The following is a 13,474-nucleotide window of genomic DNA, read 5'->3' on the forward strand; positions in this document are numbered from 1 at the left end:
GGTTGTACTGAACTTTGTGTCTGTGTGTATTTTTTCCCCATGTTGACAAATACCTCTTCCTCTATTTCTCTCTCTCTCTCTCTCTCTCTCTCTCTCTCTCTCTCTCTCTCTCTCTCTCTCTCTCTCTCTGTGTGTGTGTTTGTGTCTGTCTGTCTGTAGTAGAGTGGAGTTCCTCTGCTGGTTTTATCCCACTGACTGGCTGTGGATACGTTACTGACACCAAAAGCCCTTTGTTCCACATCACAGGACCGAAGACTATAAGTCACAACATGCATGGTGTGAGGGTGAAGTGGTGTTTGTGGTGGCCTTTGTAGGGGGTGGAGTATTATGTGAAATGGTGTTTGTGTTGGTGTTTGTAGGGGGTACAGTATTATGTGAGAGTAAGCGCCTACAACATGAAAGGCTGGGGACCACCACAGTGCAGCAGGCCACCTAATGCTGCCCCTTCCAGTAAGTATTAGAAACTACACCCTGCTAATTGTGGTAATGCTATAATGATGGTTAATCCCACACTAAAGTTGACCTTTTAACATTTAGTTTTTTCATGCTGAAATGATATCCATGTTTGACTGCTTCACAGCTTGGTTACTGAATTTAATTTAAAAAAAGATGACATCAAGTGGCCAACTTGAAGTAATACCTCTTCAGATGCCTTTCTCCTTAAAGTCTGCATGGCCAGGATAATTGGTTATGTCAGACTGCATCACTTCTGCCCCGAGCAGTGTGGATTCAGCTAAAATTGATTGATTGCTTTTATTAGACCATTTAATATTTTTAGATAAAGCAGCATGCACCATACTTTGAAGCATTAGTAAGTTAGACCTTTTGCTCTGTTGCCTCCTGCAGGTTGGAGGGAGTGCAGCAGTGTGAGAGTCAGAGGAAGCACTCAGGAGGCTGCAATGAGTTTACTGGAGCAGATCAGAGAATCCACTTACAGAGGACCCTGCACAGGTAATCTAACACACACACACACACACACACACACACACACACACACATATACACACACACACACACACACACACACACACACACACACACACACACACACACACACATATATACACACACACACATACACACACACACACACACACACACACACACACACACACATATATACACACACACACACACACACACACACACACACACACACACACACATATACACACACACACACACACACACACACGTGCTTGTGCATGTGTGAGCACGTACACACACAGTCCTACACTGGACAAGAATAATGCTCAAGTAACAAAATACATATTATGGCTAATCTATTGTATTTGTTTGTAGTTGTGTGTCTTTGTGTATGTGTGTGTGTGTGTGTGTGTGTGTGTGTGTGTGTGTGTGTGTGTGTAAAGAGAGAGTCTGAGTTCTGTTAAATGTTTATCTGTTTCCCATGGACTCAAACAGCTCTTCCATTCCACCACCAAGTTTGTACGTATTTTGCAGAGGTAAGACCACAACTTCACTTTTCAAACACATATACACACAAACATCTTCGACACTTGACTGTGTGTGAGGAAACTTTGACTCAGCCTCTGTGTAGGGTGGAGGTGTGTTGTTGCTGCACTGGACTCCACTAGACCACGCTGAGCAGAGATGGTGCAGAAACCAGTTACTGCCAGAGCCAACTGCCCTCGACTTACTGAGAGAGCGACTCAGGGTAGACATATTCACACACACACATGCACAAACATAAACACAGCACCTCTGGGCACATGTACACACAACTAATATATTAATTTGATTACCTATATGTAATAAGAGTTTTTCTAGCCCTTGAATTTTCCCTGAAACTGCATGAAGGCAAACAAAACTCTCTTTTTCTCGCCACCTGTAGGAGGAGCTGTGTTATCACAGGCAGTGTTCAGAGGGCTCGGCCTGGTTTGTATGTGGGGATCCTCAAGCTGTGTCGCTCTGTGGAGCAGCTCAGGGTCCTAGTGCCCCTACGACTTCCCAACCTGTTGTGCCACACACGCGTCCGCACAAACCCACATGTCTCCCGGTAATGCAGCGCTCCACCTGCTGCGTTTTTACCCTGTAAAATTACGTAAAAAAAACGGAGAAAACGTCATGTCTACGCTGTAGAGAAAATGTCACGTGTACTCTGTAGGGAAAATATCTACTCTATAGAGATAATGCCATGTCTACACACATGCCATGTGTAGAGCCTGTCCTTTAACATTCACTCAGGCTTTGGCCCAGCAAGTGGTATTTTTCTATTTTTCTGCCTGCAGGGAGGAGTGGAGCAGGTTACAGAGACAAGCAGCGAGTGGAGCTGATGGGAGTGGCCAAACAGTGACTGGCAGCTCAGTAGCTGGGAATGAAGAGTTGATTGACAGCTCTGGAGTTGAGGAATTTGTGAGAGCTCTGAGGTCTGCAGTTACACAACTGCTGACCAAATTCGACATTCCTCTGCACAGGGTACACCCACTCACACATTCACACACACACTCACACATTCACACACATTCACACATACGCACACACATACAGACACACACGTGCTCAATTACACACACATACATCCACATACATTCAATTACACACACTTACACAAATACACATTCAATTATACACACACACACACACACACACACACACTCTCTCTCTCTCTCTCTCTCTCTCTCTCTCTCTCTCTCTCTCTGTTCAGGCATATCAGTATGGCGTGTACACTCAGGAGCTAGTCCAATTGGGGGATGAAATTTCTTTGCTCCTGCTGCTTCCTCAGTGCCAGTTATTGGTCACTAGAGGGCAGCCAAGCCCCTCTGCTCAGCATGCCTCTGCACAAACTGGGTAAGTGCGAATCTAATCCTGCTAGCCACACCTACACCACTCCCACACCTACACCACATCACGTCTACATCTACACCTACACCACACCACACCCAGACCTACAACACTCCCACACCTACACCTGCACCACTCCCACACCTACACCACACCCACACCTAAAACTCTCCCACACCTACACCTGCACCACTCCCACACCAACACCACACCACACCCACACCTACAACACTCCCACACCTACACCTGCACCACTCCCACACCTACACCACACCGACACCACTCCCACACCTACACCACACCACACCTACACCACACCACTCCCACACCTACACCACACCACACCTACACCACACCACACCCACACCTACAACACTCCCACACCTACACCTGCACCACACCCACACCTACAACACTCCCACACCTACACCTGCACCACTCCCACATCAACACCACACCACACCCACACCTACAACACTCCCACACCTACACCTGCACCACTCCCACACCTACATCACACCACACCACACCACACCCACACCTACAACACTCCCACACCTACACCTGCACCACTCCCACACCAACACCACATCCACACCGACACCACTCCTACACCTACACCACACCACACCTACACCACACCCACACCTACAACACTCCCACACCTACACCTGCACCACACCCACACCTACAACACTCCCACACCTACACTTGCACCACTCCCACACCTACACCTACACCTACACCACACCACACCACACCCACACCTACAGCACTCCCATACCTACACCTGCACCACTCCCACACATAAACCACACCCACACCGACAGCACACCTACACCACACCACTCCCACACCTACACCACACCCACACCTACAGCACACCTACACCTACACTACACCTACAACTACACCTCACCCACACCACACCACTCCCACACCTACACCACACCCACACCTACACCACTCCCACACCTACACCTGCACCACTCTCACACCTACACCACACCCACACCACACCACACCACACCTACACAACACCCACACCCACACCTGCAACACTCCCACACCTACACCTACACCACTCCCACACCTACAATACGCCCACATCTACACCACTCCCACAAAAACACCACTCCCACACCTAAACCACACCCACACCTACACCTACACAAATACCTTACACCCACACCACTGCCACATTTCACCACTACCACGTTTATCACAAATCCTGTTGGATGTTTACCAAAGTAGCAGCAGTATGCAGGAGCTTAAGTGTTGTTCAAACTCTCAGGCTTGCATGTGCACATAAGCAGGTATGGACACACAGTGCCATAGTGTTTGTAGCTCCGCGCTCCCTGTAGTGGCTCTCTGGGTGTGTTCAGGATGCTTTCTGGGTGTGCTGCTGTCCCTTTACTGCCATGCCTGGGTGCGTCTGGAGCTTGACCTCTATCTGTCCCAGCATGCACTGCAGGAGGCACTGGACTGCAGAGAGGTGCTGGAAGCCAGAGAGATTAGCACACTTCACACACCTCTCTCAGGTGTGTTTACCTGATAACATTCAGTATACACACACACACACACACACCTCTCCCAGGTGTGTTTACCTGATAACATTCAGTATACACACACACACACACACACATAGCTCTCTCAGGTGTGTTTACCTGATCACACAAAGTACAAAACATAGCTGGCTTCTCATCTTCCTTCCTTCCTTGGATGTGTGTGTAATTGTATTATGTGTGTGTGTGTGTGTTTGTGTGTGTGAGTGTAGAGTCTGGACTCTAGGTGGCATGATTACAGATGGATACTGGATGTGAAGCAGTGTGTTTGCTTGCGTCAGCGTTGGGGGGGTGGTTCCTCTCTGTCTAGTCATGAACTCACTACCTGTCAAAACACTCAATGAAGAAGAAAAACAGGAAGAACGCAAACTCTCACACTCTCAGCCCAGGTAGGCCAGCTAACAATAAACACACACACACACTTTTATCATAGGTGGGCCTAAACACACACACACATACACACACAAACAGGATAGGCAGAGCTTCACTTCTCACACACATTAAACATCATTTAATTCTAAAGCTGTGTTGTCTAGCTGGGTCCCAGTCCACTCTATCCCAGCCTCCAGCACACCTACACACACACCACACACACCAGACACACCTACACACACACACACACACACACACACACACACACACACACACACACACACACACACACATACATAACACACACATAACTCTGGCTGATCCAGAGTTAATTCTGGAGAATCCATCTCACACTATTCTCCATGTGTATAGTGAAGGTGGGGCTGATCTGAGTGAAGGGCTGGCACTGAGCTGTGCTCCTACCTCTAGCCAAGTGGAGGAGGCACAGGCTGCAGTACCACAACTGACCACCAATCTGTGCAGTATACCTCCCAGGAACATGGTGGAGTGGGTGAGCTCCTCGATCAATGAGTTGATGATGAGTATTTGTTTCACTGATTTTTTAAAATGTAAGTGACACTGCTCTTCTGCATGAGCCGGAACTACTACTTTGTTGACTGTGTTTTGCTTTAGCTGTGTTGGATAAATATGTACAAATATAAGTAGACACAGCATGCAGTAATAATGGAAATCTGGAGCAGAGTGCTAGTCACACACACAAACACACACACACACACACACAGACATGCGAAAATGCTGGAAGTGGCTGCGCAGTCATAGGTGTACAGTGAATAGAACAGGGGGCTTAGGACACAACCCTGAGGAGCTCCAGTGCTGAGGGTGAGGGTGGATGAGGCGCAGTTGCCCACCCGTACTGATTGTGGTCTGTCTGTTAGGAAGTTGGAGATCCAGTCACACAGGGATGTATGCAGTACTAGATCCTGCAACTTAGTAGTGATTAGGGAGGGGATGAGGGTATTAAATGCTGAACTGTAGTTGACAAACAGCATTTTAACATAATTACCCTTCCCTTTGTCCAGGTGGGTCAGTGTGGTGTGGCGCAGATGTGCAATTGCATCATCAGTGGAGTGGTTCTGGTGGTATGCAAACTGCAGTGGGTCCATGGAGGCTGGCAGTGAAGAGGTGATGAAGTCTCTGACTAGCTTTTCAAAGCACTTCATCACGACTGATGTGAGGGCAGCAGGGCAGTAGGGTCGAGGGTTGAGGTTTCTTTGGGATGGGGACGATGGTGGATCGCTTGATATGCCCAACAGTTAAACACAAAAACAGACCAACAGTTAAACACAAATACAGACAGATATACCCAACAGTTAAACACAAAAACAGACAGATATACCGAACAGTTACACACAAATACAGATAGATATACCCAACAAGAAGAAAACAGCCAGGGAAACCCAGTATCAGACACAGGAACCCCATATCAGACACAGGAACTCCATATCAGACACGGAAACCGAGTATCAGACAGGAAGCACATACACACATATGACAGACAAAGAGCAAAGGGCTTGCACTGACCCAGTGTTTTAACAGATTTATTATTCTTTGAACATGTAATTGTTTTAGGTATTGTTTGTTCATTTGTAAATACAATAAGTAGCAGTTTTTGATTAAAATATTTACACTTATGGTTATGTAATTTTGCTAAGGCTGTAATTAAGTTATTGACATAATATTTATCTGCTTTGTTAAAGGAGATGTTTGTAAAGCCAAACTATACATGTTGAAATAATGGGAGAAATCCCAATCAAGTTTCTGTATAATTAGGTTACAGACATCTTTCCACAAACAACAGCAGTAAGAGCAGATCCAAAAAAAAAAAAAATGCTTTCAGGCAATAAATCACTAAATGAGCAGTTAATATCTATATAATGTTTTAGAAGCATAATATTTGTGTATATTTTTAAAAAGTAATTCTTTCATTTTGTTATTAAGTAAATTTTGTTATTAGGTAAATTACAATTTAAACCATATTATTGCAATACAACATAAAATATGAAACAGAAACTACATCCTTCTGCAATAATTCCTGGCTATTCTATGGTTATTGACCTGTACTTCAGTAAGAAGCCATTATCTGATCAATAGAGTCAAGAGGTAACATAGGCAGAGTGTTTGCCATGTTCTTGAGGAGTACTGCAAGCCCTGATTAGATTGCATCAAAAAGAAATCAAACTTTTATTGATATCGGATAAGATTACTCTTTAAAATTCCGAATAAGTCATTAATGTATCATTTTGATTAAATAACTGACTAATGATATACAATGAGCAAACCTGTTCTCGGGATGAGGATTCTTTATTATAAACGTTTAAATAAATTGCATATATAATACTTTATCTTTATTGTTTCATATATGTAATGGACATGGGAAGAAAATATGTGTTTATACACCAAAATTCCTATAAAGTCAAAGGTCATTTCGGGTTGTTGCTAGACGACGTCACGAGCCATGAACATAAATTGAGCGTATGCACGAGCTCCTGTACTGCGCTCTCGTTTCGCGTGCGGTTCCTGTATCGCAGGTTGCGCGAGGAGCTATGGCGTCTTCCATAGGTGAGTGAAATGCACTTGTCATCGTGCAGGTTAGTTTTGACAGAACGTGGCGCAGGATTGAGAGATGTTACGCCTCGGTTCAGCGCCGATGCTCTGCGCAGCTTCCGTCTTGTCCGAAGCAATACCCTCTCCGGATGCTACAGATGATTTGAAATGCGAATGTAATTGGGCAGGAAAGACGAGCATCTATCTCTAAAGCTAAAGTAAAGGCTACTGCAACGCAAAGGACACAGCTGCGTCTCCAATAAGTCTCGTTCTGCTCATATTTATCTTCAGTGCTTTATCAATAATACAGAGTCTTTTGCGTGTTTCTTTACTGCCCGTGATCGCCAGAGGATGGTTCCTCGCTTTGATCTTTGCTCATTAGGTGGAAGGGGTCTCGTTATTGTGCCATCTTCACTGTGCTCACTGTAAAAATTCAAATGAAATAAGCAATTCATACAGAAAATAAACACAAATGACGGAATGTTCAAACCATGAAAGAATGATGAATATATGTGAGACACTGTGGCAGCTTTTCAGTGTGTGTTTTACATTCTTCTCTGTAGAGAGTGTGCGTCCAGCTCTGCGGATTGTCTTGCTCGGCCGGACAGGCTCAGGGAAAAGCTCAACAGGGAACACCATCCTGGGAATTCCGGCCTTCCAGACAGACGTCTCACCTGTTTCCATCACCCAACAGTGTGAACGAGCCTATGGCATCGTGGAGGGGCATGGCCTGCAGGTAATTGACACCCCAGGCTTCTTCGACACCTGTCTGTCCCCTGAGGAGGTGTGTGCGGAGGTGGGACGCTGCGTGATTCTCTCTGCCCCCGGGCCTCATGCGTTCCTGTTAGTCCTCCAGCCGGGGAGGCTGACAACAGAGCAGCACACCGCCCTCGACTGGCTCAGCTCCCTCTTCGGGTCCCATGCCCTCAAATATACCCTCCTCCTCCTCACCTGGGCCGACCAGCTGCACGGCAAATCCGCCGAGACCTACTTGCGCGAGAGCAAGGAACTCTGGGAGTTTGCATGCAGGTGTGAGGGTGGGTTTCATGCAGTGGACAACACGAGGAGCGGCGAGGAGTGCACCGTCCAGGTGCAGATGCTGCTGGAGAAGATCAGCGTCATGGTGGACCGCAATGGTGGGGGCTGCTACACCTGTGAGATGCTTCAGCATGCTGAAACAGCCATCTGCCAGGTGCAGCAGAGGATTCTGGGAGAGAAGAAGCAAGGGCTGGAGAAGGGAGAGGGGGAGGGGCCACGGGTGGGGCTTGATGAGGAGAAGACGAGAGAAGAGGAGGAGGCAAGGAAGAAGGCAGAGTGGGAGTTCTGGTGTGAGCTGCTGGCCACCATGGGCAAGGGAGCCCTAGAGAGCTCTGGGGTGCTGGACAAAGGCAAAGGCAAAGGGAAGAAAATTAAAGCCGTGCAGAGGGCGGCGGCCTTAGCTTCCACTCCGCTGTCAATCACATCTGCTGCTAAAGTAGTGGGTGGGGCTGTGAGGGAAGGGAGCAAAGTGCTTTACAAACACAAATTACTTCTAAAGTGAGGGGACACACGCAGAAATAAAGCATAAGCAATGTGAACACCCATCTCTTTTTCAGCTTTTCCATCAAACATATCCACACAGATACATTAATGTTTTTGCTGTGATTCTCAAGATTTTTCCTTTATAAGGCAGAAACGTGGGTATGTGGTGACGCTGGGGCTCCGCCCTTTGGCCGCATGCATCACAGGTTTGTTGGTTCCAGACTGGCACAATTATGCTGCCAGAACACCAGTTTTGCCAGCTGAGCTTTTTTTTTAGGTGGAAATTTTGGAGATTTTTTCATCAAGCACCATGCCAGCAGAAAAGAGCTAAGAGTGAACTAGTCTGTGTAACGTACTGACCAGTGGAATATAGTGAGCTGTTCTGGGTTATGGACTGTAATGGTCACTGCTGTTGCGCCAGTGAGCAGCAAAGGATCAGGCACTGGATGAATGAATTATAGCTTCTTTTAACAATTTTGAACTTTTTTCCCCACATAATTCAGTTCAATTCACCTCCATTGAAACATCTGCTAATGCCCCTTCATCATACTTAAGGGTGAATCTGATGTGAATAAAATGTCTCTACAAATCACCATATTGATGTGGACATCAGATTCCCTAAGAACATCATTCACACTCTTTAAAATACACTCATTCATCAGAGTCCACCATAGCAAACAACACTTTTATCCTTTATTGACAAAACGTTAATTTTACAAAACACACTGAACACAGAAGGCAGATCAGATTACACTAATCCACTTTCCTTGTTTTCAGTTAAAACACAGACTGCTTAAAAATGCAAATCCTACTATGATGTAACAGTACTGCACTGAATGGAGGAACTGTGTAGTAGTTGGGCTGTGATTTTAACTTAACCTTAAATTGATTTAATGGAAAATTATGTAAAATCTTTATTCAGCATGTCGACACACACACACACACACACACACACACACACACACACACCTGAATAAAACCATATAATGTGGCAACAGTCCAATCAGATCCAGCATACTGTAGGCACACCCAGAGCAGGAGGGACACACAGTGCTTACAAAGACAGGGCAGAGTCAGAGAGATGAGAAGCTGAAATGTAGAATTTGTCCCTCCATTGCACCCATGCCATACCTAGAAAGCACCTTTTGCAGTTTTTTGACAATTGAAAAACTGGCAAAAGTCTTATGAAGACACATGTGACGTGTGCGTGCACGCCCACACACACACACCTTGAAAAGTAAGGAAGACAGTAAAGTAAGGTGCTTCCAATCTGAGGAGTATTTGAGGCCTTTTTAAAAACCTGTAACTCTGAAAAGCTGTACATTAAGGCACATTTCCACACACACTGTATAATTGTTGTTATTATGGTGGATGAGGCCAAAGTGGACTGGAATTTGTCATTTTTATTTAAAAAAAAAAAATAAAAAAAAATAAAAAAAAAAGAAAAGTCGCAGAAGTCTTGGCCAGGATTTGTAGTTATGTGACTGATGTGTATAGTGAGTTCAATTGAACAAGGAACAGGGAATGTTGGGACAGGATAGTGGGCGGGGCTGGATAATGGCTGGGCGTGGACTGTTCCTTACACTGGCATTGGCAGAGACATCTTCCCACTTCCTCTTAGCACTGGAGAGGAGACACAGCGAGGGAGAGAACAAATGGAGGAAGAGAAGGAAAGATGGAGAGATGGAGAATGAAGAAAGGGAAAGAGGGAGAGAGAGAAAGGAAGAGTTATAATGGCATTGTTTGTTATAAACAATGGTTTGCACAGAACCAATAAAAATGTTTCCTGGATGGCAGCTTAGTTTAGTTCACACCTATGGACACTAGGGGGCAAAGTGACAGCCTCACCTCTGGTGAAGTACAGGTAGAAGAAATCACAGTAGAAGATTGTCTGCACAACACCAGAGACAACAGCAATCTGGTCGAAGAAATTCTCATTGTAGTACCGCCATATCCAGTTCCCCAGGTAGAGGACGCGGTAGAGTCCCAGAAAGAACAGGTAGTGTGTAGTGATGGACTCCGCCTCCCCTGTCTTAGTTATCATAAACAGCTGCGGCAAGATGGCAACTGACTCCAGATAGATGGAGAATGTCCAGAGAATCTAACACAAAGAACACATGCACACACAACCACACAAACTTAGAAAGTACAGTGTCTTTTGTTGAGTAGACCAGAACACAACATAGATTTTTCACATATTTGAGAAAAAGCTATCTGCATTCAATATATGCATATATAGACAACCAGACTTAACACACTAGTATATCAGACTAATCGAGCCTGTGATGGCTACAGCACTCACATGGCAGGAATTGCCCTGCGTTACCATGTTCCATTATTCCACCCCAAACACTGTAGGGAAACACACCAGAAATCAGGGCCAGGACTAGGCTTAGGAGGACACTTCACTGGAGGGAAACTCTCCACTAGTGCTACAAGTCCCTGGAGACTCCCATTTACATTTATGGAATTTAGCTGACACTTTTATTCAAAGCAACTTAAAATTATGACTGAGTACAACTTGAGGGTTACAGTTCTTTCTCAGGAGCCCAACAGTGGCAAATTGGCAGTGGTGGGGTTTGAACGAGCAACCTTCTGATTACAAGTCAAGTACCTTAAGCACTGGAGCTACTGAGCTACACTGCCCATGCTTTACCACACCTGATCCAGAGCTTCAGGTCAGGGTGAAGTTCCAGCATTTCCACCAAGAACCACTGGAATTCCACTGAATTCCCAAGGAGTTTGATCATGTTCTTAACACAAAACTCTTTCAGTATAACTTATTATTTTCATATTATAATGGATATAACGTTACTATTCACGTCCAGCAGCTTATCCAATAAGCACCCTTCGGTTCTGTACAAATGAGGAGGTGGAAGTAAAACACCTGGCTGGTGTCTTACTGGTATTCGTGCAGTGACGAACAGCAAAGTCAATATACATCTCCAGTCGCCCTGCATCACAACTGTCTTGTTTGTATTTGAATACAGCTAAACTAGCATGTGCACAGCTGGAGCACTTTGCACCAGCTCTTTAAGGTCGGGTAAAATATCAGTGAAGCGTGCTGAACTCCTGACTGCACATCCAAATCCTGCTTGCACTTTTCTCCTTCAAGAGTGCCTCCCTGGTGAACTCTGAGGAGTAGGTGACGTTAACCACCAGGGGGCAGTGTGCTCTTACCTCCAGTGGGGTGAAGGCATAGTTCTCCAGGAAGGAGAGACCAGCAACAGGCACCAGGAGAAACTCCACCCGGAAGGAGTCATTCTCTGCGTCATAGGAGTGCCTGAAACGCATATAGATCAAGTGTACAGTAGCATAGGCCAAGACCAGGAACACTACCTGAGGGGGGGGGGAGATGGGGTGATGGAGAAGAGAGGGGTAAAGAAGGTGGAGAAAGTGCAAGAGCGTGATGATAGAAGCAAATAGAAAGGGGAGAAAGAGGGGAGAGAAAATGAAGGTGAGAATTAATAGGGTAATAAAGCAAATATATTTATTTAAAAACTACAGTGACTGTTGTGAAAATGAAGAATATGTATATGTGAGTGTGTGTGGTACCTTCCATTAATGACCATGTTGTAGCAGTGACCAACACTGTCATAACTAAGTTTCTGTGATTGTGTGCTACATGCAGTAGCATTGTACAGCCAGTCATGGTATCTGTTTACTTTACCTTCATAACTGTGTTGTAGATGGAGATGAAGTTGGTAAACAGATCCAAATATCTGGTGGTGAACACAACTGCAAACAGAATCTGCGATTTCCCTGATATACCTGCACACACAGACAAGTGCATTGATCTGTAGTATTATTAATATAGCCAGGCCGGACAATGCGCTGTGCGCGCGCCTGGTGTCAATCCTCTCCATCTGTCCCTGTGCCACGTAACGAGTTGAATCACTTAGGGGATGATACGGGGCATTTCATGTGTGCTTCCTGTTATCTACATGTTTGCATTTAGGTCTGTGAAAATGTTCAACCCTATGCACTTTGAACATATTCTAACGCGAAAACACCGCAAACCAACCCCTCAAAACCACCAGTAAAACGTCGCACTCGTGCTGACTCGTCATGCATTTAACACGTATTTGGTTGCAGAGCGAACACCTCACTACATCCAGAGAAAACAAGACAGTCCGCAAAGGAGTTTGGTTTTTTTAGGTCGTGGACCTGAGCTGTGAAGTAGGCCCGTGACATAACATTAGCCACGAGCAATAGCCACGCACAGCCTCACGAACATACCTGCGCAGGATTTGGACCGCCAGATCTTCAAGAAAAGGACAATGATGGCCACGAGATGCGACACGTCACCGGCCAGACGAAAGATGTTCATTCTGCCTTCTGATAATAAAACGAATAAATTATCTGCACAAACGTCGCGTTGTGTTGTGTTCTGCGCAGGAATACGGTGCAGATCGCTGCAAATCTCGAAGTCTGCTTTCTAGAGGATGAAGACGTGTAACTTTTCTGCAGGCGGCCGTTTCCTCGGGGCGCGGTGCAGTTAGCTCCTGCGAGTTTAAATTTAGTTTGCCTCAGTCTGTAGTGCGGTTAAAATCTCCTTTAAATGTGTGCAAATGCGGAATCGTCCTAACACCAAGCTCGTTCTATTAGGGCAAAGTTGGTGGATGACGTGGCTGGCAGTTCCCGCGAGG

General features: G+C 45.7%; 2 protein-coding genes across 2 annotated transcripts; one reads left to right on the forward strand and one right to left on the reverse strand.

Annotated features, from left to right (window-relative positions):
* The first annotated feature begins 7,215 nt into the window (after positions 1 to 7,215).
* Positions 7,216 to 9,417, forward strand: LOC113587913 (GTPase IMAP family member 9). Its single transcript, XM_027026862.2, has 2 exons — positions 7,216 to 7,319; positions 7,868 to 9,417. Exons 1-2 carry the CDS (start codon positions 7,235 to 7,237, stop codon positions 8,842 to 8,844), a joined length of 1,062 nt encoding a protein of 353 aa, XP_026882663.2. The 5' UTR covers positions 7,216 to 7,234; the 3' UTR covers positions 8,845 to 9,417.
* A 79-nt stretch (positions 9,418 to 9,496) lies between these two features.
* kdelr3 (KDEL endoplasmic reticulum protein retention receptor 3) lies at positions 9,497 to 13,474 on the reverse strand. The gene is made up of 5 exons (XM_027026866.3): positions 13,065 to 13,474; positions 12,496 to 12,596; positions 12,006 to 12,164; positions 10,674 to 10,926; positions 9,497 to 10,448 (listed from the first exon to the last, which is right to left on the reverse strand). Exons 1-5 carry the CDS (start codon positions 13,153 to 13,155, stop codon positions 10,405 to 10,407), a joined length of 648 nt encoding a protein of 215 aa, XP_026882667.1. The 5' UTR covers positions 13,156 to 13,474; the 3' UTR covers positions 9,497 to 10,404.

This window comes from Electrophorus electricus, chromosome 6 (assembly GCF_041902795.1).
Source record: "Electrophorus electricus isolate QZ-2024a chromosome 6, ASM4190279v1, whole genome shotgun sequence".
In the NCBI taxonomy this organism is placed as follows: domain Eukaryota; kingdom Metazoa; phylum Chordata; class Actinopteri; order Gymnotiformes; family Gymnotidae; genus Electrophorus; species Electrophorus electricus.